The sequence below is a fragment of the Enhydra lutris genome, unplaced genomic scaffold, assembly GCF_002288905.1.
Source record: "Enhydra lutris kenyoni isolate GAN:26980312 unplaced genomic scaffold, ASM228890v2 scaffoldscaffold80, whole genome shotgun sequence".
In the NCBI taxonomy this organism is placed as follows: domain Eukaryota; kingdom Metazoa; phylum Chordata; class Mammalia; order Carnivora; family Mustelidae; genus Enhydra; species Enhydra lutris.
In genome coordinates this window covers 4,916,546-4,943,876 of record NW_019154164.1, presented here as the reverse complement: position 1 = coordinate 4,943,876, position 27,331 = coordinate 4,916,546, and the positions used below count along the sequence as shown (strand labels likewise).

Below are 27,331 nucleotides of genomic sequence, written 5' to 3'. Positions count from 1 at the left end.
GTCTCCTTCAATCTGCTTCCTTGATTGTAGGCCCCAACGTAAGAGGAAGCCCCAACATCCTGCTAACCATCTAGGCCCTTGGTCCCAGGGTCACCTTTGGCTTCTTTCTTCCTCCTGTCCAATCAATCAAAGTCTTGGTGATTCAGCTCCCTTACCTTCTCTCACAGCTACCCACCCTCCCTTCTCTTGCTCCCTCCACCTTGAGTTTGATTTAGACATTCCTGTTGCGGGTCCCCTGTGAGCTCGTGAGCATGACAGGGTGGGGCTGGGTGGGGAGGGGCAGAGGGAGAGAGAGAATCCCAAGCAGACTCCCTGCTGAGCATGGAGCCTGATGCAGGGTTGGATCTCATGACCCTGAGATCATGACCTGAGCCGAAATCAAGAGTCAGATACACAACCAGCTGAGCCACCCAGGCGCCCCTCTCCCTCACTTTCAGAGAAAACTCAAACCAGATCCCATGCTTGATCTGTAGGTTTTTCCACGATCATTTGCTACACTGACCTCATCCCTTTATCCATTCGCCTCCTTGACTCCTTGACGCACTCTCATAGGACGGGGACTGTGTGTTCATCATGGCTGTATATCCAGAGCCAGAAACATTCTCTGCCACCCAGTAGTATCTCAGTAAGTGTTTTTTTTTTCTACTAACTGGATGATAGTAAGAATAGGACTGTCATAGGTAAGAAGAGGAGAGTGGTATTGACATTCTTTTGAGAAATTAATAAGTCTCCAGGGAAAACTCACCTAGAGATGGGCCCAAAGAATAAATCACATTGGGAAGCTAAAATTTTTCTTGGTTGTCATCTGACAAATACATCGATGTGTGACTTAGGGCTATGGAACAGGTCCAAACTCCACTATCTCTTGCTAGGGGCTCTTGCTAACGCAGGATGACAAGGTAAAAAGAGCTCCTGCTTTTGACCCAGAGAGGCCTGGCATTAAGTCTTATTGGCTGCAGGGACACCTGGGTAGCTCAGTAGGTTAAGTGTCTGCCTTTGGCTCAGGTCATGATCCTGGAGTCCTAGGATCGAGCCCCACATGGGGTTCCTGCTTCTCCTTCTCCCTTTGCCCCTCCTCCTGCTCCTTCTCTCTCTCACTCACTCTCTCTCTGTCAAATAAATAAAATCTTAGAAAACCAGTCTTAGCTGGAATTGAAATTTTGCCTTTACTGCTTACTGGCTGGATTAATGCCGAAGAGGAAGATGGGCCAACCGCTAATGTTGCGTACGTGCCGTGTGCCAGCGCTGGGCCAAGAACCCTACATGCCTTACCTCACCCAATTTCACTTCAACTTGATGCGATCGGCATCGTTATCATTCCTGTTTTACAAATGAGCCAGGTGAAGCTCAGCAAGACTGAGGGATTGGCCCCAAAGTACAACCAAATGATGGAGCTGTAGTTTCAGTCTTAGCAGCCTGACTCTAGGCTGCATATATTTGTTTGGAAGTCATCAGTATCCACATGGCCTTTAGAGCCAGGACCCCGGGTAAGATGATCTAGTGAGTGAGAGTAGCTCTAAAAGAGAGCCAAGGACTTGGATCTGGGCCCCTCCAATATGAGGCATAGAAGGAAGATGTAGTAAAGGGGGTTGCAAAGGGGAGTCATCGAGGCAGGGGAAGAACAGAATACCACTTTCTGCCTAGTGCAGCAAGTGTTTCAAGGACGAGAGAACGATCGCCTGCAGGACCAGTATGTTGTTGACTGCACGAGGTGCCGAAGATGATCTTGACACCCTGGCATGGGGGTGAAGAAGGGGTGGCTATTTAAAGTTTGTACAAAGAAATCACCTGGGCGAGGGTGAAGTGGGGCAAGAGTTTTTCTCTCTTCTGATGAGAGAAATTGTAATTTATTTGTTTTCTGATGGGAATGATCCAGTGGAAAAAAAGGGACGATTGCTGGTGTGATGTCCTTGAGTTGGCAAGAAAAGATTGGATCTAGCATACAAATGAAGGGACTGGCCTTGGCCCTCAGTGTGGTGGTGGGGGGGTTTCTGAAGAGCCACAGAAGAAAAGGCAGCTGGGGGGATGGGTGCAGAGAGGAGGGAAATGTGGAAGTGGGAGCTCTTGGATGTTCTTTTCCTGTTGCTCCCCCTCAAATGGAATAGGACATCTTATCACCATGGAGGAGGATGGGGGAAGGTTTGAGGAAAGTTGGATAGGTTGTGAAATAGTTGTCCAGGAGAGAGGAGAGCGAATGCATCTGGGAATGTAGATGGATGATAGGGTAGCTTTAGGGGCTGGCTCCCAACCGGTAGTCATGAATTGAAAGGGTCAACTGCATAGCTTTGTATTTTTCTCTGGCAGATTTTACCAGCAGTGTGGCTTTGCAAGGCAAGTAGGATGCAGGGAGAGAGAGTGTCAGGAGAGCTGAGAATATGGCGAAGGGACTGATAAGCAAGCGTGGAACTGAGGACTGCTGGCCAGTCAGGGGCAGTAAAAGGTGGTGGGATCAGTGGACCGGAGGTGCCAGTGAGGTTGGAAGGTGGATAGGAGGCGGGTGAGTTGGCTATGTAGGAGGTGGCAGTTGAGAACACATGGGTTTTGACATGGGAGTGTTGCATAGAAATGGCAAGGGAGGCAGGAGGCACTGTCTTCAAGGATGAAGGGGAATGTCTGGGGAGAGGGTCTGTAGGTGACTGCTGCGGGAAGAGTGGTGGGTGGCAGAGGCCAAGGGCATGAGATTGAAATCAGGGGAGTGGTGAGGAAGGAAGCAGAGAGAATGGTCATGAAAGCACCAATGAAGAAGCAGCAGAAGGGAGCAGGCAGGACTCCTCCTGGCCCCCATGGCACAAGGCAACATGGCAGGCAAACCACCCAGCACTGGAGGGGGCTGTTGGGAGGGCAGCGTTCTTCTCAGAGGGAGAGGGAACCGGGTTTTTGTTAAAGCAAGAAGGTGAAGGGACTGCTCCGAGGACAGTGAGGATACAGGGGATTTTGCTAATGAAGAGTCTGTGGGTTCCAGAGGGTAGGCTACTGGAGTTTCTAGAATTGAGGGAAGGTGGCTGATGAGGTCAGATTGTGGTGGGGGGGGGATTCAAATTCAGGTGTCACATGGTGACCTGGGAGTTTGGGGCTTTTTTTTTAAAATAGATTTTATTGATTAGAGCACAGCAAGTGCACACACAAGTGGCCGGGGTGGGGGGGTTGTAGAGGAGGAGGAGAGGGAGAGAATCCAAGTAGGCTCCATGCTGATCACGGAGTCCAACTCAGGGCCCAGTCCAACAATCCTGAGATCACAACCTGAGCCAAAACCCGGAGTTGGGTGCTTAACCGACTGAGCCACCCAGGTGCCCCAGAGTTTGGGTTAGTCACTTACAGTGACTTAAGTGACCCGGGATGGAGGGCACGATGGATTGCTTGTCTCCGTGGCAGAGTGTGGTGGTGCGGCTGGCAGGGCTGCTCCCTGGGAGAAAGGAGGTCATGCTCTGATCACGGACAGAGTCCATGCCCCTCATGTTTTACGCAGTCTGAGCCCAGAGGCCTGCTGGGGTTTATCAGTCTGCTCTTTGGATTTAAAAAATAAAATAAAATAAAGATGTTGACTTGGGTGCGAGAACGAAGCTAATGACCTGTGTGGTTTAAAACATTGTTAGTGGTTTTTGGCTTTCACTTGCAGTGATATAGGACTTTTGGTCTAAAGCCTCCAGAATCTTCCAGCTAAAAAAGCACCAGGATAGTTATGTTGGAGTAGCATTCCAGATGTGAGTTCTGTAGAGCAGAAATGAATCAGCGAAGTGAACTTCTACTGAGGGAAGTATAGCACTTTCCAGATCGTGTTTGTGAAGTGGGGAAAAGAAGATGGGGGAGGCTCTGTGAGAAAGTTTTGGGGAACTCAGGACAGATCCAGTGTTCAGTAAAGAAAACTACCCATTTGCTTCAATGCTGAATGTCCTTTAATGCCATCCTTGCCCCCTTTTTTTTTTTAATATTTTATTTATTTGAGAGACAGAGAGAGAGTGCTCGAGTTGGGGGAAGGGCAGGGGGAGACAGAATTTGAAATAGACTCCATGCTGAGCACAGAGCCTGCCATGGGGCTCGATCCCACCACCCTGAGATCATGACCTGAGTTGAGACCCATACTCGTACACTCACCTGACTGAGCCATCCAGGCGCCCTGCCCTGTTTCTTCTTTGGGGGTCATTTCACAGCCTTGTGCCTCAGTGTCCTTATCTGTCAAATGGGAATGACCATTGTTCTTGCTACACAGAGACTTGTAATAGTTAAGTGAGATAGTGCACGTAAAATTGTGTAACCCCACACATGGCACGTAAGTATTTAGTAAGTATTATGAAATGACGAGGGGTCATTTTCTTGTTCCCATTCCACTCCCTTCTTCCTGCCACTTGGGTGTTTTTTCTTATGCTGCCGCTTTCTCTTTGATCTCCTCCCTCCCTTCCACTCCCTGTTGCCCTCCCCTGCCACACACACATATCCTCCTTTGCCTCTAATGTCTTTCTCCTCTTTGGCCGGAGCTGTCGCCAGTGCCCACACCTCGTTTTATACTCTCCGTGACCTTCTGAGGTGGGGAGCTCTTGGAATAGGAGGTGAGGTGGCCCTCTGAGGAAGGAAAATGTTTCTGAAGGCCACTGTAAGATTTGTCACCAGAGTGCCTACGGAGCCTCGGAGGGCCAGTGACAAGAGTCTCGGGAGCTGAGGGGCCTGTGTGGTCGGCCAGGCCTGGCCATGGCATGATGTGGGCTCACAGTGGGATCACAGTGGGCCAGCGCAGGCCACGGAGGTGAGAAGCATGTGAACAGGGAGAGGCTGGGCCCAGTTCCCATGTGGAGGGTTACCACACACCCACTGATCACAGCAGTGTCAGGCTTTTTGAGTAGAGGAGAGAGCGGGGCAGGGGTAGTGCAGGGTGCTGGATGATCCCGTAAACTCTAGAGCCGGACTGCCTGGGATAGGATCCTGGCTCTGTTACCACATGAGCTGGGTAGACTTGGTCAGCAAACCTTTCTGTGCCTCAGTTTCTCGTATCTGGAGATGACTGGAACAGCACAGTTGTTACGAGGACTGGGTGACTTGATAGTGAAGAAAGTGCTTACTTGTTCGAGGCACATGAGTATTGTACGCATGTTTGTTATATTAAAAATTAAAAATTGAGATACCTAGATGGCTCAGTCAGTTAAGAATCTGCCTTCAGCGCAGGTCATGATCCCAGAGTCCTGGGATCAAGCCCCACATCAGGCTTCTTGCTCAGTGGGGAGCCTGCTTCTCCCTCTGCCTGCCACCGCTCCTCCTGCTTGTGCTCTCTGACAAATGAATAAAATCTTAAAAAAAAAAAAGGATCAACCTCTAAAACTTAAAAAAAAATTACAATAATCTGAGAACAGTGTAACCGTTTTCATTTTACTGGTGCCGGAAGAGGCGGAGAGGTGATGTGGCTTGCCAAAGTGAGTCCACCAGGCTATAAAGGGCATAACAAAATCTAGAAACACAGACTTGATGGCTTCCCAAATTGGGGCTCGTGGCCGCAGTCCTAAACTGCCTCTGGGGACATGCAGGTGAAGGGTGTGATTCCAGGAGGCCAGTGGGCTGGAACGGAGGGAAAAGCAAGTGGGCACTGGGAGTTCAGAGGGGGTACAGCATCTCGAGTCCAGGAAGCAAACAGACCTATTCCAGGGAGAGGTCAAATCCCTTAGGTGGGACCTCGTCCCCCTTGCCTGTTTTCTGGGTGACCGCAGTCAAGCCCGTTGACCCTTTTGTGCCTCGCTTTCCTCATCTGTCAAAGGAGGATAGGGATACTTGGCCTGCCTACCTCATGGGGTTTTCGAGAGGCATCAGTGGCTCATGGATCTGGAAACAGTTGAAAAAGCATGAAGCAGTCCCCAATTCCAGAAGGGGGGGGTAACCCAGATCCTCTTACTGCCAGGCTCCTAGGCCTCCAGAGCTCATGCTAGTGATGTCCATTATCAGGCCTTTTCTAGCGATTCCAGCACAGTCCACAGAGCCCCGTAGAACCTCATCTCTTTTTTGGAGATTTCACATCCCTCTGTGAGCATAAAATAGTAGTTGGGCCTCGTCTGGATCCACGGGAAATTTTCCTTCTGCGTGGGCTTTTATTTTCAAGGGCCAGAGCCAGCATCTCTGTTCAGGGTCCATAGTCGTCCCAGCCCCCATTCTGGGCGCTCTGCCATCTTTTGGTTCCAGCCCTTGGCACAAGGCAGGCTTGGGTTCTGTGCTTGCCTTGTAGGGAACAGGGAGGCAGCTGACCCTTCCCCTGGGGTGTCCTTGTCTCTCTGGGCTTCCCTTTAGAGGCGCGCGTGCGCGTGTGTGTGTGTGTGTGTGTGTGTGTATTGTGGGCTGTGGAAGCCCCAGAGGCCAGGCCTTGTGCCAGCTGCTGAAGTTTTTTTTTTTCCCCCTTCTCTAGAATTGAGTTAGCCATCCAGCTGTTTCCATTCCTTTGCCCTCTGCCAAACTCTGTAGCGCGGTCCCTGTGCCAGGTGGAAACCGTGCTCTGCTTTGAGAACCTGGAGCTTCCATTTTGAGAGAGGTGGAAAGCAGCAGTGAGCGAGCCCGCCCGTCCCAGGGAGGGAGTGAGGGTGGGGATGCTCTCTCTGGCAAGCCATTGTCAGAATCGGCCCAGCTGTTTGGTCTTCACCCAAAAGGAGGGCTAACTCTGGACTGACCCCAGATATCCAGCGGGGAAACTCTTTATGCTTGGATCTAGACCGGGCCAGACCTAGCAATTACTTTTTTTTTTTTAACCCAGAAAATGGGAGTAAGAAATCCTACTCCACACATTCTTCATGTCAGTCAGGGAATAAGCTTTTAAACTGTTCGCTGCCTCCTCCCCAGAAGCAAGGAGGGACTTCAGGTTGTGTTTGTTCGAGTATATCCCACAGAGTACTGAATGTTACGTGAACAAAAAGGCACAGGCTCACTAAGGTTGGGAAACACTAGGTAGACCATGGTAAGCCGGTTTTGTAGTTGCAGAGACCACCCAGATCCTCACTCTACCACGAGGATACACGGTGGCTCTCCAGGGTACCTGGTCTGTGTGACATTTCTTCCGTGATAACCAGCTTTCTTCGTGGAACATTCTGTAAGCACCATCTCTGCCAAATATGTTTTGGAAGATGCCAGCCTAGGTCCTAAGTGTCTATCCCTTCCATTCTTTTTTTCCCTCATGGTGAAGGGAAGGGAGCCCCTGACTCACTGCAGGGGGGCAGGGGGGTCATGATGCGGGTCCCAAAGAGCAAGGGTGTTCAACTTGAGAAGCTATTGACGTGAGTACTTCCTGCTCTGAAACACCTCTCCTCCTCCTGTCCTTCCAGCTCCCCTTCGAATTGGAGATTTACTACATTCAGCATGTTATGCTCTACGTGGTGCCCATCTACCTGCTTTGGAAAGGAGGTAAGGCCAGCAAGCCACACCTTCGTGCCCCTGTCACACCTCGCCGCTCCCTTCTGTTTGGGGGAATCACAGGGTATTGGGTGCCTACCAGGATCTGGGGCTGCTGCCTGGCTGGGTGTCTGTAGGATGTCTTCTGCCACACGCCAGGGGGTGGGGAGATGCGCACGGATAAGGATGCGCAAGGATAAGAGTCCTGGGGGGCTTTTCAGAACCATCCTTTGTGGGCGAGCCCGGTGCCGCTGATCATGTATCCTAGGGTCTAGGCCTTGGGCTCGTTGTCTTTGGTGGCATTGGGCTTACATGGAGCCTCCCTATACCCACACACTTTGTCGCTCGCTCACGCTGTGCCTTCCCCCTGCCTCCGTGCGCAGCGTAGAGTAGGAGAGGCGGAAGCCCCCTGGCCCTCTTAAGAGAGGGACCATATGCCCTTGCTCATTATATCCATCCTCTCAGAACCAAAGAAGATATTGAGAGTGGCAAGAAATTCAGGGACTGTGGGGTTATAGGATGGAGAGAAGCAGGTAAGAGAACAGGGATTACCTTGTAAAATAAACCATTGACCTCGATTTCGTCACAAGGGAGAGACCACCAACTTGGTTGAGACAGCCTAGGAAAGTTGACTGAACTCTTTGTGACCTCACAGTGACCCTTAAAGTATTCCTTTCCTCCTCTATCATGTGGTAGATGAAAGGGGAGTTCCCATCCCTTCTAGAAGAGTTGTGAGAGCCCTCCCTCTCGAGGCTCTAACCTTCCTCAAAGGCCTGTACCTGGAAGGCATCCCCTTTTAGTCTCAGCTACTAGCCTCTCTATGTTAGTTGCTGGGACTTTTCAGGGAGAGCAGACCCCCCCCACCTCAATTCAAGCAGCAAGGGCTTCCCTTCTACACATTAAAAATAACATGCAGCTACACGGGCCCTTGGGGCCACTGGAGGACAGTTTCGAAGTCATGCTTCCTCTAACTCAGGAATCCTGGCAAATCTCAAGAACTTCCGGCCTAAGCTAGCCTCAAGGACCAGTCAGCCTCAAGACACACACTGGAGAATGGGCACAGTTGCTCCCCTCGGAGTCTCCTGATGGGGGAGAGGCTGGCCCCCTGTGCCCTGGTTTCTGTCAGCGTCTTGGGATATGTCTTCTTTGAGGCTGTTTTTATGCTGTGCAGCCACTTGGGGTCTCACCAAGTCAGCACTTCCTTTTAATTTGCTCTCAATGCACTATTCCCCCATGTAAGCTCTAAGGAAAGTCTCAGTAGCCAGGAGCCCTGGGCCATTTTTCAGGTCTGTCTCCTGTGGCGCAGGAAACAGCTTCCTAATAATATTTGAGTCTGAGGGTTACACTCATTCTGACTAGAACCAGGCAGGCAGCTGTCTCAGAGCCCTAGAACCGCCCCCCCCTTTCTGGGGCCTGTGAGTCAAGTTCTGGCCAAAGGTGCTCTGCAGTGCCCACAACAATCTGTTAGGTAGCTGAGCTGACTGTTCTGACCTGGCAAATACCAAGTAGGCATCCCCACTACCCCCTCCACCCCCCACACAAAAAACCCCACAGTCTGGGAAGCTGCAGCTTCTAGAAGTGATAGATACCAATGCAGCCTTCTGTTGGATCTGTTGTTGCACCGTTTGGGGGGAACCGAGCAGAGGAAGTAGGGATTCCAAGGCCTCATTCCAATTTATTTCTCACTAACTGTTAGTGATTCTTTCCTCTCTCCTCTGCTGCCTCTAAAAATTCTAACAGTAATTATAACCACTGTGAACACCAACTTTTTGAGTGTTTCCTGTGTGTGAGATGCTTTGCTAGACCCGTTTTGTGTGTTCTCTCATCATAACCAGCCCTGGTGGAAAATGCCCCTTCTACAGAGGAAAAAACTGGGGGTCAGAAATGCTAGGTATCTTGCTCCCGGCCTTAAGTAACAGAGCCAGGATTCAAAGCCTGGCCTAGATTCCCTCTCAGATGAGCACTTTTCCCCCACACACCTTGTTGTCCTAAAAGGCAGGTGTCTGTCTCCTAACCACATCCAGTCAGGGGATCTCCCCTCCAGCCAGCTGCCCCCACAGCGTATTCGTTGAACACCTACTACGTGGCCAGCATTTGCACTAGGGAATCAGAGACGCCCTGGTGCAGGGAGTTCCTGTCTGGGGGGGGGGGGAGAGCGTTATATTTGTACTACATCGGGGTTAAGTGCAACAGAGGGCACTGGGGGAACATAATCCGATTTATTCCTCACCATTTCTGGGCTCTTGTGACGCCTCTGCTTCCTTTCTGGCTCTTTGCTGTCATCTGCTGTTTGCTTGGGGAAATTATGCGCACTTCAAGAAAAGGCTAGGTTTCCTAAGGCTGATTTCACCTTTGCTCCTGAGCCTTGGACCTGGGCCTTGCAGAGGGCAAATCCATCTGGAGTGAGCAGGGACAAGAAGATTCCCTATCAGTCAAAACAGCTGAGGGTTGGGACGCCTGGGTGGCTCAGTTGGTTAAGCGGCTGCCTTCGGCTCAGGTCATGATCCCAGCGTCCTGGGATCGAGCCCTGCATCCGGGCTCCTTGCTCAGCAGGGAGTCTGCTTCTCCCTCTGCCTCTGCCTGCCACTCTGCCTGCCTGTGCTCACTCTCTCTGACAAGTACATAAATAAAATCTTTAAAAAAAAAAACAAAAAAACAACAGCTGAGGGGTTGGGGGATTCACTTTCCTAGAAGTCGTGTAATTTTCCAGAAATAACTGAGTTCCAAGTGTCTATCCAAGGCAAGACAGCTGTCCTGTAGATACCGCCCACGGCCAGGAGCCCTGTTTTCCTGAAAGGCAAGGTCCCGCCACTTTCTGTGGCTTGGGGGTAGCTGGCTGGTGCTCAGTGGGATCCCGTCCCTCCTTCACTTCTGTGGTCCTTTGGCACCGCTGTAGGAAACAGGACATCCTTTCTCCCCCACTGTTCTATTCTTCCTCCAGCCTGCCTCTTGATTTCTGTTTCCTTTTCTCCCAGCTCCTTACCTTTAGCTCTCTGGAGCTACTGTTGATCGGGAACAATGTGCAGCTTAGGAATGTAGTCCCCTCCCCACGGCACAGCCCTAATACCCATGCACAACTTTTGACTCCCCCCAGACTTAAATCCTTAATAGCTTCCTCTTGACTAAGAAGCCTTACTGGTAAGAGAAACTGTCTCTTAGCACCTAGTTTGTATGCCACATGTATTAGGTACTATATTCCTACAACAAAATAAGCTGGAGAAAAGAAAACGTTCTGAAGAAAATCATAAGGAAGAGCAGACACATTTATGATCCTTTTCTGCATCTGTCAGAAAAAAGTCTGCATCTCAGTGGACCTGCCAGGTTTAAACCCGTGGTATTCAAGGGTCAACCATATGTATTTTATTTTATTTTAAAGATTTTATTTATTTATTTGAAACAGAGAGAGAGAGATCACAAGTAGGCAGAGAGGCAGGCATAGAGAGAGAGAGGAGAAAGCAGGCTCCCCGCTGAGCAGAGAGCCTGATGCGGGCCTCGATCCCAGGACCCTGAGATCATGACCTGAGCCAAAGACAGAGGCTTAACCCACTGAGCCACCCAGGCGCCCAACCATATGTATTTTAGAACCCCATCCCCTCCGACGTAACCAGCTCTCCTTGGAACACCAAGTCCTCCTATCACTTGCCTGAAGCGCCCCCTAATGGACGTCGCTCTCCCTGCTCAGCTCCATGGCCTGTTGGGGGCCCCCCTGTCCCTTCCAGACCAATATTCCATCTCTCCCTTCAGTGAAAATGCTTTCTCTTTTTACCATTCTCTCCACCTTTTCTTTTCCTCACTATGACCACTCTTGGCCACTTCTCCCATATTCCTAGATGCCTTTAGATGCCTGGCACTCAAGCTTTTCTATTCCGACTCTGGCCAGCAGCCATAGAGGTTTCCAGTGAAGACCACTCTAAACGCTCCTGCTTCTCAGAGCTTGGACTTCTCCTCTGCGGTGACTTCTGTGTCCTCTTGTCTTCGCCAACTGGCCTTGCCCTCCCCCTACCCCTAAAACTCATCTATCTGAGATCCTTAGCCCCTATATCCCTTTCTGTGACCCAAATCTCTACTCCTTCCAGCCTCCTCACCCTCCCAATCAGCTTGTCCCACTATAACCAATTACTGGAAATTTCCTTTCACCAGCTCCTAAAAGTGCCTCAACCCCTCATTCCTCTCACAGGCATCATCGTCCAGTTCCAATGCCCAGTCTTGGCCTCCTGGGGGAAATCTCTCAAGTCATTCCCATTTGGGGCCCCTCAGATTTCATGGTCGATTATAATTGTGCTCTTAACACCATTGCTCTTGTGTTCTGTCTTTGGTCAGCTCTGCTACACATTGCCCTGAGAAGTCATGGGCTGAACCTTTACCACCCTCCTCAAACTCCCCATCCTCCCCACTGTCAACCAAGGACTGAGAAGACAGTGACTTCCTGACAGGGATTCCCTCTGTTATTTCCCTCTGCTCTAAAAGCTGCTTCACCCCACTCCCATTCTTTGTCCTTGCACTTTAGCCCGCATCTTAGAGGAAGCCGTGTTGTCCTTATCTCACCTCCCTCCCCAACCCCTGGAACTTCATGCCATCAAGTCTCCCTCCTTTACTTGGATTTTCTTCTCTTTTTGTCTTCTCTTGTTTTTGTTTACCTGGATTTTCAACTCTTTTTGTCACTCCTGGCTTTTCAACCAAGAAGGATGCTGAAGTCTTCCCATTCTAAAAAAATAAAAATTAAAAAAAAATGTTTCTCTCGACCCTACACCATCTCTTTTCATCTTCCCTCCACAACTAAGCATCTTCAAAGATTATTAGCCAAACAAGATTTCCTAAAACTCAGTTCTTTGGGTATGGTAATTTGTGCCTTATCCACAGAGCCATCTGTATTATTATCTACGTATGTCTTTAAATCTACTGATTTTTCTTTTTCCTGAAATATATTTGTTTGCGTGGCACCTGGGTAGCTCAGTCGCTTAAGTGTCTGCCTTTGGCTCAGGTCATGATCTCAGGATCCTGGGACTGATTTCCGCGCCAGGCTCCCTGCTCAGTGGAGATTCTACTCCCTCCGCCCCGACAACCCCCTCCCCTGCTCTCTCTCAAATAAAAGTCTTGAAAAATATATATATTATATATATATTTATATGTATTTATAAATATATGTACATTTATATATACTTAAAACTATATATTTTTATATATGAATTTATAAATATATATATTGTTTTTCTTTTTTTTTTTTAAGATTTTATTTATTTATTTGACAGAGATCACAAGTAGGCAGAGAGGCAGGCAGAGAGAGAGGGGAGGAAGCAGGCTTCCCGCTGAGCAGAGAGCCCGATGCGGGGCTCGATCCCAGGACCCTGGGATCATGACCTGAGCCGAAGGCAGAGGCTTTAACCCACTGAGCCACCCAGGCGCCCCTATATATTGTTTTTCTAAAATATGTTTGTACTCAGTAAAATCCTAGATTCAGTACACTGGTGGCATATTTTTAATATTTAATATTTTTAGTACATATTTAATGTTTTTAAATACATAGCTATTAAAAATGAAATGTTTCCCTGTTTATCACCTGAAATCACCTGAGGAACAGAACGTAACCGTGGGTGGCACTTGCCTGCATTTCATGACCCCGTCTACTCAATCACCTCCCATCCGTTAGAACATTGCCATGGGGTATTCCCCCCCCCCCCCGTCCCCGCGGCCCACCTGTTCACGGAAATAACACTGCTGATGATGACTGACTATGTCTACCTGACAAAACCCAACAGCTCCCTCTCAGCTCCTACCGGAGTTCTCTGCTATGGTAGACGTTGATCACTCCTCTTTGGATGGCTCTGCTCTGAGGGCCTCCGAAGTCTCTCCCACTCCTGGCTCGCCTGCCTCACTGACCATGCCTCCACACGTTTCCATCGGGGGTTCTTATTCCTCTGTCCCCCTGACATGTTCGTTTCCCCAGAGTTCTGTTCTGGGCTTGCCTCTTGGCTCTGCTGCTCCCCAAGTAGTCACGTGTTCACACAGGTCAGCCACCAGCTGGAAGAGTCATGGCCGCCACGTTGCTGTCAGCAGCCCAGACTTAATGATATTTTAGTTTCGTGTAGTTTACTCCGCATCTCCACCTGAAAGCTCCAGAACACCTCCAACTCAGCCTGTCTGTGCTGCACTCGTTATTTTCCCCGTCAGCCCTGCTACTCTCCCTGTGGTCCTTGATAGATGGTACCACCCCATCACCCCAGGTAGAACCTGGAAATCATCCCCCTACCCCCACACGTATTTTATCCCTTCATCTAACACATACATCTTACTCCTCTCTGGCTGCCATAACAAAATACCACCAACTGGGTAGCTTATAAACAACATAAATTTCTTGTTCTCAGCTCCAGAGGCTGGAAAGTCCAAGATCAAGTCACCAGCATGGTTGCCTTCTTGGGAGGACCCTCTTCCTGGTTCCCAGCTGGCCCATTCGTGCCACGTCCTCACATGGTAGATGGGACAAGGAAGCTCTCGGGGGTCCCTGTTATAAGGCACTAATCCCATTCGTGGGGGCTCTGCTCTCATGACTTAAGACAACTTCCAGAGGCTCCACCCCCAAAACCTTCCATCTTTGGTGGTGAGGATTTCATCATATGAATGTGGAAGGACACAGACATTCAAACCAAAGCAACCTATTCGTACACTCTTTCTTCCTGCCAGGCTCTCCACTGGCTTTTGGGATGCCCTGATCAGTGAAAACCAGATACCATCCCTTCCCTGATAGAGTTTATAATGTAGTGGGAGGAGACAGGTATGAATCGAATAATCAAATAAATATATAGTGACAACTGAGGTAAGTACTCTGAAGGAAGGGAACACACTTTAATGAGGGCTAAGAATAAAACTTACACCTACTTTGGAGGTTTGGGGAGAGTTCCGTGAAGAAGTGACCTTTCATCTGAAGTCTGAAGGATACATATCACTGGGGGTTCACTAGGCAAGAGTAGGGTGGGGGGGTACACCTTTATATCCTCACGAAAACACACGTATGACAGCACTGTGTCAGGAGGGAGAGCCAGGGAGAGGTTGGATGACATGGCCTGAGGGGCAGGCAGGGGTCAGATATGGAGGGCTTTGTCAGCCATGGTCAGGGATTTGGCCTTTATTCTAAGAACTATGGAGAGCCAGTGAAAGTTTTAAGAAGGTTCTTAACACCAGCTTGCTTTCCTGTTGATTCTTCTCCTATGTAAATCCTTTATAGAGTTCAAACTCTAAAATCCAGAAGATCATTCTGTAACAGATCACCTTCCCACCCTTTACCCATCCACGCGGTATGCCCTACAACTCCCTAGGTAGTCGCCATTTTGGTTTTTTGCATCTCCTCCCAGAGTTTCTTCTCACATATATAAGTAAATTCAAAAACTCATTTCTTTTCCCTCCTCTATAAGACACACATCCCAAAATAGCATACTGCACAACTGTTTTGTTGTTGTTTCTGTTTTGCCTTCACAGTATCTCTTTAGACAACTCTTCCTGTAAGCCCATAGGAAGCTTCCTCATTCTTTTATAAAATAGCCCATGTGTTCCATTGTGTGGATGATAAAATACAGTCTAATAGAAATAGCTATGCTTTATAGAGCACTAGGAGGTGCCAGCCATTGTTTCAAGCTCTTCGCACACATGAACTCATTTCATCCCCACCGTAGTCCTCTTAGGCAGGGCTGCTGTTACATCCCTTTTACAGATTAGGAAACTGAAGCTCCACTAGTAAGGGGAAGACCAGGGATTTGAACCCACTGGTATGTCTCTGGGGTTCTTGGTGTTAAACGTAAGGCTATGACAGTACACCATAATTTATTTATTCTGTCTCCTGTTGGTAGACATTTAGGTAGTTTCAAATCTTCGGCTAATACAAATAACACTGTGCTTGTGATATGGTACCCACGCAAATTTGTGTGTGTGTGAGGGTCTCAAATATGATCAATCCCCCTAAGTAGAATTGCTGAATCAAAAGTGAATGTGTGTCATAATGTTGATGGGTGTTTCCAAATTCATAAAAGTCATATGAATATAAATGCCCATCAGTAGTGGGTAAGGGTGCCTGTTTCCACACACCCTCCCCAAAAGAGTGGATTCTCAGCATTTTTCAGTTTTTGCCAATCTGATGGGTTAAAATAATGGTGTAGCAATTCAGACTTAATTTGAATTTCTTTCACTTTGGGTGAAGGGGAACATCTTTTTACATGTTTGAACTGGCATTCAATTTCCTCTTCTTTGAACTCCGTGTTCCTCTCATGTGCTCATCATTTCCTTGCGTTGTTGGCCTTTTTAACAAAATGGAATCTTAGGAGGGGCCCCTGGGTGGCTCAGTGGGTTAAAGGGTCTGCCTTTGGCTCAGGTCGTGATCCCAGGGTCCTGGGATTGAGCCCCACATTGGTCTCCCTGCATAGGGGGGAGCCTCCTTCTCATCTCCCTCTGCCTCTCCCCCTGCTTGTGCTCTCTCTCTCTCTCTCTCAAATAAATAAATCAAATCTTCAAAAAAATTGAATCTTAGGAGCTCTTTATAATCTGTATATTTGTTTATATTTCTGTATATTCATATGTAATAGAAATAAATATTTCTGTTTCTAGATTTATATATATTTCTATATATACTTTCTATTTCTATATAATTGAAATATATTTCTATTTATTTGTATATGAATATTAGGAGTTCACCCTTTGTGATCTGAGCTGTGGGTATTTTTCCCCATTTTCTCAATCGTCTTTTAACTTTACTTATGATTTCTTTGGGTAGGGTGTTTACGTTTCTGTGTAATTTATCTGGCTCTTACCGTATAGCTTCTGAATTTGGAGTCATGGTGAGGAAATCCTTCTCTACTACCAGGTTACAAAAAATATATACCATTTTTTTCCCTTCCTGTATTAATAGTTCATTTTTCTTTTAAAGCTTTTAATCTTTCATCCACTTGGAATTTATCCCAGTAGACAATGTGCAATAAGGATCCGACTTTATTTCCAGATGGTTTCTCGTTTGTCCCCAAACGATTGAGCAGACAGTCGGGCATGATCAGGTATGCTTTTGGGAAAGATCATTCTGGCTGCTGGGCAGAGAGATCGCCATGTTCTTCTGCTTTGACCTCCCCAGTTTTTCTCAAGTCCATCAGTCTTCCTACCCTAGCCTGGGCCTTACTCCTCTCTCACCTCAACCATGACAGTTGACTCTACATGGTCTCCCCCCACCTCCAGCCTCCCCGTCTCCATCTAGCAACCTGTTCCTGTAGCTTCCAAAGCTGTGCCAAAAGCCCAGATAGGATCAGGTGCTTCCCTGCTCCAGAAACTTCCAGTGGCTCCTCCTTGTCCCCGGATCACAGTGGATTTTCCAAGAGGCACAAAAGGCCCAGCGTGACCTGGCCTGATCCCTTTTCCCCAGCCTCTTCTCTTTATGCTCCCCCCTTCCTTGTCCCCCACACTCAGGGGATACCAAAATCCATAGGGTCCCCTATATTTCCCATGCAACTTTCATGCCTCCATGCCCTGAAGATGGCAAGACTTCTACCAGGAATGCCCTTCTTTAGCTTGGTGGCCCGGAACCCGTTCTGTCTGCAAAACTCAACCTTGGATGTTAGTTTCTCCAGGCAGGCCCTGGAACTGTTCTGCGATTGTCCCTTTCATACTGCAGTGCAGGTGTCTGCCTGTCTGCAAGAGGACAGGAACCCTTCTTCTGTTCTTGGTCTTTTGGGGCTGAATGAATGAAGGACTCTATCACCACACACAGCACATTGTACATATCTTACAAGCTAACGTTTATTTTGCACTTTCCACCAACTAGGCACTGGGTAAGTGTTTTACTTGCCTGATCTTGATCCCATTTAATCCTTGTAAGTCCACGAGACTTATGGGGCCCATGACCTTGGATGAGAGAAAAAAAATCACATCTTCATTTGCATTAACTGCAACTGACGTCCAGCATTTCCCTCAGTGCCGAATCGTAGGCAACTGTCCACAGGACTCGGGGCGCTGTTGTCAATGTCAGTTGTTCTCCCATTTTGGCTGCTGTAAGAATTTCACAAAACCGTTTGCACTTTATCATTACCTAAACATTTCAAAGCCTTAATTTTTTCAAGCATTTCGCTATTTCAGTATTACTGTTTTCTCTTCTAATCCTGTGTCTCTTATTTTGTCTCCTTACAAACTTCATCCCGCCAGGGCGCCTGGGTGGCTCAGTTGGCTAAGCATCTGCCTTGGGCTCTCAGGTCATAATCCCAGGGTCCTGGGATGGAGCCCTGCTTTGGGCTTCTTGCTCAGCAGAGAGCCTGCTTCTCCTTCTGCTGGCCGCTCCCTCTGCTTGTGCTCGCTGTCTGACAAATAAATAAATAAAATCTTTAAACAAACAAAAAAAACCCAAACAACCAAAACCTTTATCCTGAGAGGGGAGGCCCCAAATTGCCCAAGGAATCCATAGCACCACAAAGGTTAGGAGCACTAGAGTTTCACCTGGCACCGGAAACCAGGCGAGCAAGCTTCACCACCACCCAGCGCTGCTTCTGCATGTCGTCACTGGGTTCAGATGGATTGAGGGTTCGAATCCTGAGTTTGGCACTTAGGCTGGTGTCTTAAATCTCTCTGCATCATTTGTAAAAGGAGGACAGGAATAGTCCCTATCTCACAGGGGTGCCGTGAGGGTTCAATGAGCTCATATGTGTAAATACGTAGAACGATGCCTGGCACCTGGTGTTACGTACTTTTTTATTATTGACCACCACAGTACTGTCTCTTGTTAACTATGCATTTGTCTTCCTCTACTGTGGCTCTTGAGGTCAGGATTGGTCCTTGCTTAATTCTGAAGTGACAGAGCTTTGTGCCTATGGAGTTCGTGTTTGTCAGCAGGTTTAACCTTGCTGGCGTCCCTTCAATGCCTGCTTCTCCTTTGGGCTGCATGACACCCTGTCTCCTGGTTCTCTCCTCTGGTGGGTGGTCTTTGGGCCCCTTTGCTCTGCCTGCCCCAGAGACCCTGGTGTTCTCCACCCCAGATCTCACCGCAGGCTCGAGAAACACCACAGGTCCTTCAAAGGGAACTTGTCTACAGTTAGACTACTCAGTTCCATACACCTTCTTCCCAACTGCTCTTTCTCCTCCTCTTCTCTTTCCTGTATCACCAACTCCACCATCCACCCAGGGCCAAAGCCAAAAACCTGGCCAGAAACTTTCTGGATCTCTTCCTCTGCCTCAGCCCTGACTCCAGTCAGTTCAGAAGTTTCCTGATGATGCAGATTCTCAAAATGCTTGCAAATTCAGCTCCTCTTCTCGGTTTCCATCCCTCCCTGCCCGAGTCTAGGCTCTCAGCCTCTGTTGCCAGGGACTAGTTGGTTTTCTCTCTCAGGTCCCTGCCCCTCGATTGCCCCCTACGTCTCCCCCTATCTGTCCTCCCTCCAGTGTCCAGAATGACCTATTTGATCAGATTTTGCTCCCCTGCTTAAAAATCCTGTCCAGGAGGCAGACCACACTCCTTTACATGGCATTCAAGATGGTTACAGTTCTACCCTTATCTGTGTCTTTGACCTCACTTCCCATCGCTGAGATTTCAGCTCCCATTACTTTACCTTCCAAATGAATAAATCTGTTGCTGGGTTTGGTCCACCTGCCCCCAACACCATGTCCGCGCACACAACAGCTTGTCTACCTGGAACCTGGCAAACTCCATGTCCTCCTTGAACATTAGCTCAGCGATGCTGCCCCGCCCCCTCCGGAGTTGTGTCTGACTTCCTTAAGCAGCCTGAAGCACTCTTTCCTGAACATTCTCTTTATACTTTCATTTGCCTTGAGCACTGTAACGGCCTCATCAGTGTTTATCAGTGTTTTGCCACAAGGTGGCAGTAGTCTCCTCTTTTTGTCTTTTCAGGAACCAAGGCTCTACACGTTAAGATCATTGTTATGTTAATTTAAATTAATATCCTAAATAATTAAGCTGATAGTATTTATTATATCTAAGATGCTATGGGAGCAAGGGAGAGGGCAAAGTCTATGAGGCCCCAGGATTTCTGCCTGGGTTTTGGGGGGAGATAGAGTACCACTAATGGACTAGGGCCACAGAAGGAAAGGAACATGTTTTAGGAGGGAAGATTTTTCTAAAAAAGATTTTATTTATTCATTTGAGAGAGAGAGACAAAGAGAGTACAGGCAGGGGGAGAGGCAGAGGGAGAAGCAGACTCTCCACTGAGCAGGGAGCCTGACATGAGCCTTGAACCCATGACCCAGAGATCATGACCTGAACCAAAGGCAGACGCTTAACCATCTGAGCCATCCAGGTGCCCCAGAAGACTTATTTTTAAACTTGAGTTTGACACACTTCTATCAGGCTGAGATGTCCAGGATGCAGTTGGATGGAGTATTCTGGAGGTGTTTAGGGGAGTCTAGGTTGGAGGCTGACTTCCGTATCATTGGTTTAAAGGTGTTGGATACACGTACAGGGAAGTGAATGAGATGGTCTGGAGTAGCTACATCCAGTGGGGAGGAAATACAACTTGGAGAAAAGGCCTCAGGGAACATCAATCTGTGAATAGGAGAAAAAGGAAGAGGAGTGTTAGGGAATTGCAAGAAGGAGTAGGCTTTTGTCCTGGAAACTGAGGCAGGAGAAAGGTTCATCAGGTGGTAGTGATTAGGAACACCATGTCGTTCAGAGAGTTCTAGTGAAGTAAGGCCGTTGGAGAAGTGGGGATGGGAGGGAAAGGGCAGGGTGTTAAGGAAGGAGGGGTTAAGGGTGTTGTAGAGCCAAGGGAGTAATTTCTCTCCCCTTACCCCAGCCTTTTCCCTGCCTTTCCTTTCCCCCTCATCCCCTTTCCTCTCTGCCCAAGGCTGGGCACATTTAGGTTCTAAGGTGAAGACCAGTAGTGAGAGGGAGTATTTTGAAGGTACTAGGGAGATAGGGGAGTGGAGGAACCACAGGTGCTGGCCCCTGCTGAGAAGGAAGGGGTTTTGCAGTGGATGGAGGTGGGGCGTGGCGGGAGATGGGAGCAGGAGAGAAGTCTGGACTGTTCGCGCACTGTCTAATAGAATTCTCTACGCCGACGGAGATGGTCTAGATCTGCTGTGCTCAGTGTGGTCACCGCTCGCTCTGTGTGGTCCCGAGCAGAGGGCACAGGGCTAGTGCAGCCCAGGAACTAGGACCAAGGCATGGTTTTGCTACCATGTCCAACAGTGTAGCTCCAGAAATTTGGTGAGTTGCGCGGAGGGGACCCTCCTGAAACGGATTTCCTTGCAGTTTTCCGGCACCGGTCCATACAATGACCCCGTTTTCTCCAGGAAGGCTTAGCAGCCTGTGTGGAGGGGCAGAACATCGGGTTTGAGGTATCTATCCAAGGTTGGATTGATAGTGTTGAAGATCCAGAAAGTAGGGGGTGTTTGGGGTTTGGGACAGAGTTTTGGTAACCCTGTCACTCACTTTCCTCCTTTCGGCTTTCTGACCAAGGGCAGGTCACCCAAGGAACAATAACAGAACGGGAAGCAGAGTGCTTACTTTGCTATGAGCTGAGCGAGGCTGCCTTGGCAGGTGAGGCTAGAGCCTGCCGCTTTGGTTTAGACAGCTACTTGAGCTTTCTGTTCCGGACCCCGACCATCTGAAGTGGTCAGGTTTGTACACCGGCCTTGAACTTTTTCCCAGCCCAGGCAAAGGAACTGAGGAGCTCGAGAGGAAATTTGGACAGGCCTGGCGGCTGGCTGTTGGCTGAGACAGTTCTGAGATACGGCCCTGTCGAAGCTGGACTAACCTGCTTTCAAACCTCGGTTTTGTGGCTTACGAGCCATGTGACCTTAGCGAAGTTCCTGAACTTCCTGGGCTTCAGTTTCTTTATCTGTAAAATAGGAATAATGCCCATCACTTTGTTCCCATTATGTAAATTTGCTCTTCATATGGTTTCTGTTTGCTAAGGTACCATGACTCTGCCTACCAGTCTCCTAAAGTGTGGTTTGAGCCGTTTCTTAGGTTCTTGCCCTTAGTAGGCGACCCCTTGGGGATGAGCTAGTGAGCGGGTAGGGAGAAGTGTGGAGCGACAGGGATAAAGAGCGACCTCTGCCCGACTGGGAGTTGAGGAGGCTAGTTCAAGTGATCGGTCATGCTGTTGCAGATGGTATGGAAGGAAGGAGGAGGAGGACGTCCATGGGGGTGGGGGGTGTGGTCGGAATCAAGGGATCAGAGGTCACCAGGAAGTGAGCCGGCTCGTGCCCAGTAGAAATGAGAGTATGGAATCTGAAACCACGGGAGGTTGTGGTCAGAGGACTAGAACTGAGGCGGACTGGCCAGGGGTGCTCCCTGAAGCTGATTATGGGTAGGAAGGTGGCATGAAGGTGCGGGTGTGTGGAGTTAAGGAGGTAAAGGAGACCTGGAGGTTAGGATGTTAGAAGTGGACCCCGCATGGGTGGTGAGATCCCCCAGAGCAGTGCTGGCAGGAAAAGGCCTGATGTAAAGGGGGACTGTAAGCTCAGTGAGAGTGATCTGGGAGGAGTCTGACAGTGACCTGGAGGGCAAGGTTGGGTGGGGCAGGACAGTGGTGACAAAGAGAAGGTGAAGCTTGCAAGAAGGAGACAAGCGTAAGCATCCAGAATCAGTAATGAGAGGGGGGATCTTCAACCCCCATTCTCCCCGCACAAGCTGGCTGCGAGCACAGGACAAGGCAGAGGAAGAGCCTTGGCTTAGAGCAGCTCGAGGGAGGAGCAGCATCCTGGGGGAGAGCCAGGGCTCCACAGGGTGAGGAAGTACCAGGATCAGGTTTCCAGGGGTTCCAGTGGGATGGTTTGAAGGGAAGAAGGCTGCAGGAGGGCTGAAGGAGAGCGCCCACCCCGCTTTCGGACCCACAGAGCTGGTGACCCAATTTCCCACTCTAGAACTCCCTCCCCTTTTCTTCATCCCCGTGGGTGACTTCGGTTGGGTGGGTGCGGTGGTTTTATTTAGGCAGGGGTTCTTAACGTGGGGTTCATGAATAGGGAATAAGGGGTTCATGAACTTGGGTGAGAAAAGTTGATGCTCACCACTGCCTTGAAATCATGGTAGTGGTTCTACTCTCTGCTAGAGCTCATTAAATGCATTAGTAAAGAAACACGCAAGGACTGTGTTAAAGTTCTTTTTCTCCTATTTTGATGACTCTGTTTTAATATCACTGGCTTCTCCTGTAACACTTTGCCTTTTATGCCTTCAAAACCCTCTTCTGGGGAGGGTTTCATTGGTGTCCCATGCTGCCAGGGGGATCTGTGCCCCACTCCTGGAGGGGCTCCCAGAGGGGCTCCCGGAGGGGCCCCCCACGGTGAACGAGCCTCCAAGCTACTTGGAAACCCCTTTCTACTTCACTAGAGGGAGCTCTTGTTTCAAAATTGGGGAGCCAAGGACTCAAGCCTGACACAGGGTAAGAAAGGTGTTTTGAAGCACAGCAGATCAGATGTCCTTTGGGGACATTTCAGGAAACTGGGGTGTGAGAACCCCAAGGTTTACACGGGCAAGCCACATGTCTCTGGAGATAAGCTTTAAGCGTACCTCTTGGAGGATGAGGGTTGGGACACAGCCAGTGTGCTAGTTTTAGGACAGTTAAAGCAAGAGTACTGTGGCCAGTGAGGGCTTGAAAACGGACCCCAAGGTCATACTGACCTCAGTCTGCCTGTTTCTCCCGCACCCAGCCCATTAGCTCATCCCCCTCTCTTGACTAACTAGCCTTAAGGTGCTGGGAAAGTTCTCCGTCTCTGGCTTCCCACTTCCACTTTGCGGGCCAGGCGGAGGGCAGGGGAAAGGCTCGGGGGCTCGGGCTCAGGCAGATTCTGAAGGCTCCAGCAGGGCCCATGGGGTGAGGGAACGGCTGGGGAATTTGAAAAACTGGCCAGGGGCTGAGGCTCATGCTGGGGGATGGATTGGAGAGTTTCTAACGACCGTGGGATTTTCCCCCTGGAAGCGGAAGGAATTGGGGCTCAAGCATGCTTTGGAGAATTAAGGCAAGTACTTCCCATTGTAATTTCACCCACTTCCAGGAGGCACTGCTTCTCAGACAGGGCCAGATTGGGGGGCCCCTCTCCTGGACTGAGGTCTCCGGGGCAGGGCCCAGACATCTGCTTTTCCTACAAGTTCTCAAGGACAGGGGTCCTCACAGGGTGCTCCCCAGACCAGCAGCAGCTGCCACCTAACTGGGAAACTTATTAGGAATACAGATTCTCAGATTCCTGACTCTGGGTCCCACCCCAGACCCACTGAGTCAGAAACCCTGGGGTGGTGGCTGCAAAGCTCCCTTCTATCAAGCCCTCAAGGGGTTTCTGAGGCCCGCTGAAGTCTGAGCACCGCTCCCTTAAGGGATTCGGATACAGGCTGAAGCTTAGGCCTCATTGTCTCAAATGATCCAAGAGTGGCCCCCTACTTGCTGACACTAACCGCGTAACGTGTGCAAGGCACTGTGGTGTGTTACGGGTTTCAATACCATTTGTTCCTTTGGCTTTTCTGTGTGCTCCTGCAGGGTAGAGAGGGCCTGAAATTTCCCTGCAAGTGGGGCAGTGCTGCTTAGAGGGGTTTTGATTCACACCTCACGGATCAGAGTGGACGCTGGGACCGGGGTCTCTGGACTCCAGTGCTGAAGCTGCTAGGCCGGGCCTACCTCTTGGATACTTTGCCAGCTCAGGGCCCTCACTCCATGGGCGGTTGTTGGAGGGCTGACTGGGATCCTCGGAGATTTGGGGGGTCTTTAAGTTGCCTTAGCCAGAGGCAGCATGGCCTGAGGAGGCTCTCCAGCCCCTCGGGATAGGAGGTTACCAGATGGATCTTCCACCTGGACATCTACCTCAGGACAGCCTCTTACACGTTAAACAGACTAGAAGGTGCAATTCATTTAGTCAGATGCCTGGATGAAGGGGACCCTGACTTGGGCCTGTGCTCAGTGGTGAGAATGGGAAATCCCATATCCGTGGTCATCTTGGGATCATCCCTGGGTGGCATAGCCTTGCAAAAGCTCGAAATGGAGGCATCTCATGTAGAGGGCACAAAGGTTTGGGATGGCATTGTTGTGAGCTAAATTAGTCATTCTCTTCCCTGTTCCCAAGCCCTCACCTTCTCTCATGGTCCCCATCCCATCGAGTGGCACCATCGTCCACTCATCACCCGGGGCGGGATCTGCAGAGAATCATCAGTGCTTCACCCGCCTTCTCCCCCACATCCAGTCAGTGGCCAAATGCTGTCAGTTCGACCTCCTGATGATTTCTCAAATTTATTCCCTGTTCTCCACTTTTAGTTCAGACTGGATCATGCCTGACTTGTTTGATCCCTGCCTCTAGCCTCACTCTACTTCAGTCAGCAGCCAGACCGCAAGCTCTGCCCCTTGCTTCAAAGTGTGGTCTGTGGGCCCGCAACACTCGGGAGTCAGGTGGAAACGCAGACCCTAGATCTGTACCCAGGACACACTGCACCTGCCCTTTACCAAGATCTCTAGGTGATTTGTAATGTCCAAAATATCTAATGTGGCAAGCAGAATTCTTCATGAACCAGCTCCCATCTCCTCTTTATCCCTCCCTCCTATATGATAGTCCAGTGATACTGAGCTGTCGAAAATTCTCGAACATGTGGGGCTGCTCACTTCATTTGTTCTGCAACTATTTATCAAACCCCTACTTTGCATCAAGCACTTGCTGGGGATAAAGCAGTGAGCCAAACAGACACATATGTTTGCTTTCAGGGAGTTTACATTCTTGTGGAAGGAGACAGTAAAGAATCAAGTGAAGTGTCTAGTAAGTCAGATGATGTTAAGTGTCAGAGAGGAAAAGCTGAAGCAGGTTAAGGAGTACAGGGACTCTGAATGGCTAGGGAGGCTGAAGTTTTTTAAATGAGGTAACCTCGTTTAAAGAGAAGGTCTCATTAAGAATGTGACATTTGAGTGAAGGTTTGTAAGGCAAGGGACCGAGCCATCGGATACCTGGAGGAAGAATATGCTAAGAAGAGCAAAGAAGTGTACAGGCCCTGACATGGAACGTTTCTAGAATATTCCAGCAACAGCAAATAGGTCTGTGTGTCTTGAGCCATGTGAAGGAAGGGGTTATGTTGTAGGAGACGAGGTCAGAAAGGTGCTGTAGATGAGGGGCAGATTATATAGAAGGCCTCACAGACCACAGGAAGGACTTGGCAGTTTACTTTTGGGGAGATGGGCAGCCATTGGAAGGTTTTGAGCCGTGGACTCAGACGATCCGAATGAATTTTTAAAGGGCTCACCCAGTTCCTATGCTCATATTAGACCACAGGGGGACAGGGATGGAAGCAGGAAGATCTGTAAGTGATGTGTATAGTAACTCAGGCAGGAGAAGCTAGTGGCTAGGGTACTGACAGGAGAGCCAGAGGAGAGTCGTTGGGTTGGGATTCATGCTGAAGGTGTAGCCAGCAGGATTTGCTGATGGATCAGATATAGGGTATGAGAGAAGGAGGGGTCACGGGTGACTCTTGAAGGCTATGACCTGAGTAACTTAGATGGAAGACCATTAATTGATATCAGGAAGCCTAGGAGAAGGGCTCTGTTCTTGTTCATTGGTTTTGGGAGGGGGGGATAGGGAATGGAAGTAACAAACATCCCAAAACATAGTGGCTTAAAGCACTGACTTATAACTAAAAAGCTCTTGCACACTGAAGGCAACGATCAACAAAACAAAAGGCAGCCTACTGAATGGGAGCAGAGATTTGCAAATGACATATCTGCTAAAGGGTTAGTAGCCAAGATTTATGAAGAACTTACACAGCTAACCACCAGAAGACCAAATAATCCAATTAAAAATGGGCCAAAGACCTGAATAGACATTTTTTCCCAAAGAAGACAGCCAGATGGCCAACAGACCCATGAAGAGCTGCTCGGTATGATGCGTCATCAGGGAAATGCAAGTCTCAACCACAGTGAGATACCACCTCGCACCTGTCGGAATTCCTAGTATCAAAGACAAGAAGCAAGTATTGGCGAGGACGGGGAGAAAAGGTCACCCTCCTACACTGCCAGTGGGAATGCAGACTGGTGTAGCCACTGTGGAAAACAGTATGGGGGTTCCTCAAGACATTAAAAATAGAAATACTGTACAAGCCAGTAATTCCGCTACTGGGTATCTGTCTGAGGAAACTGAAAACACTAATTGGAAAAGATCTACACACTCCTGTTTTTATTGCAGTGTTGTTGACAATAGCCAAGGTAAGGAAGTGACCCGAGTGTCCATCAGTAGATGACTAGATAAAGAAGCTGTGAGATACACACACACACAAACACACACACACACACACACACACACACACACACACACACAGTGGAATATTACTCAGCCATAAGAAAAGGATACCTTGCAGTTTGTGACAACACGGATGGACCTGAAAGGTATTTTGCTAAGTAAGCCCCCAAAAAGGACAAATACCATATGATTTCATTTATATGTAGAATCTAAAAAACAATGCAGATGAACAAACAGAAACAGACTCTTAAATACAGAGAGCAGACTTGTGGTTGCCAGAGGGAAGGGGCTTTGGGGGGAATGGGCAAAATTGGTGAAAGAGGGATTAAGAGGTACCCAAAAAAACCCCAGTGATATCCTATTTTTCACAACTGTGTGGGTTGACTGGGTCATTCCTTGTTATGGACCAAATGTTTGTGCCCCAGCCCCGGCAAATTCTTATGTTGAAATCCTAACTCCCAGTGTGCTTTTATTTGGACATAGAGCCTTTGGGCAGTAATTGGGGTTCAATTAGGTCATGAGGGTGGGGCCCTCATGAATGGGATTGGAGAAGGAGAGGCCAGAGAGCTCCCGAGCCCCTCCCACCTTGTGAGGCTACAGCAAAAAGATGGCTGTGCTATGAATCAGGAAGTGGGCTCTCCCTAGACATGAACCTGCCTGTGCACTTGATCTTAGACTTTATAGCTTTCAGAACTGAAAAAAGAAATGTCTGTTGTTTAAGCCACCCAGTCTGTGGTGTTTTGTTATGGCAGCCCTTGCTGACTGAGATAGTTTTCTACTGGTCTTGCCTGGGCTCGCCTGGAGCAGTCGG

General features: G+C 49.0%; 1 protein-coding gene across 3 annotated transcripts in view; it reads left to right on the top strand.

Annotated features, from left to right (window-relative positions):
* LOC111160980 (transmembrane protein 164) overlaps positions 1–27,331 on the top strand; it is a 156,448-nt gene that overhangs the window by 114,704 nt on the left and 14,413 nt on the right. For all 3 annotated transcript variants that reach the window (XM_022524398.1, XM_022524397.1, XM_022524399.1), the window contains one exon: positions 7,284–7,362. In XM_022524398.1, the coding sequence (XP_022380106.1) occupies positions 7,284–7,362 (79 nt within the window). The remainder of the gene's footprint in view (positions 1–7,283; positions 7,363–27,331) is intronic.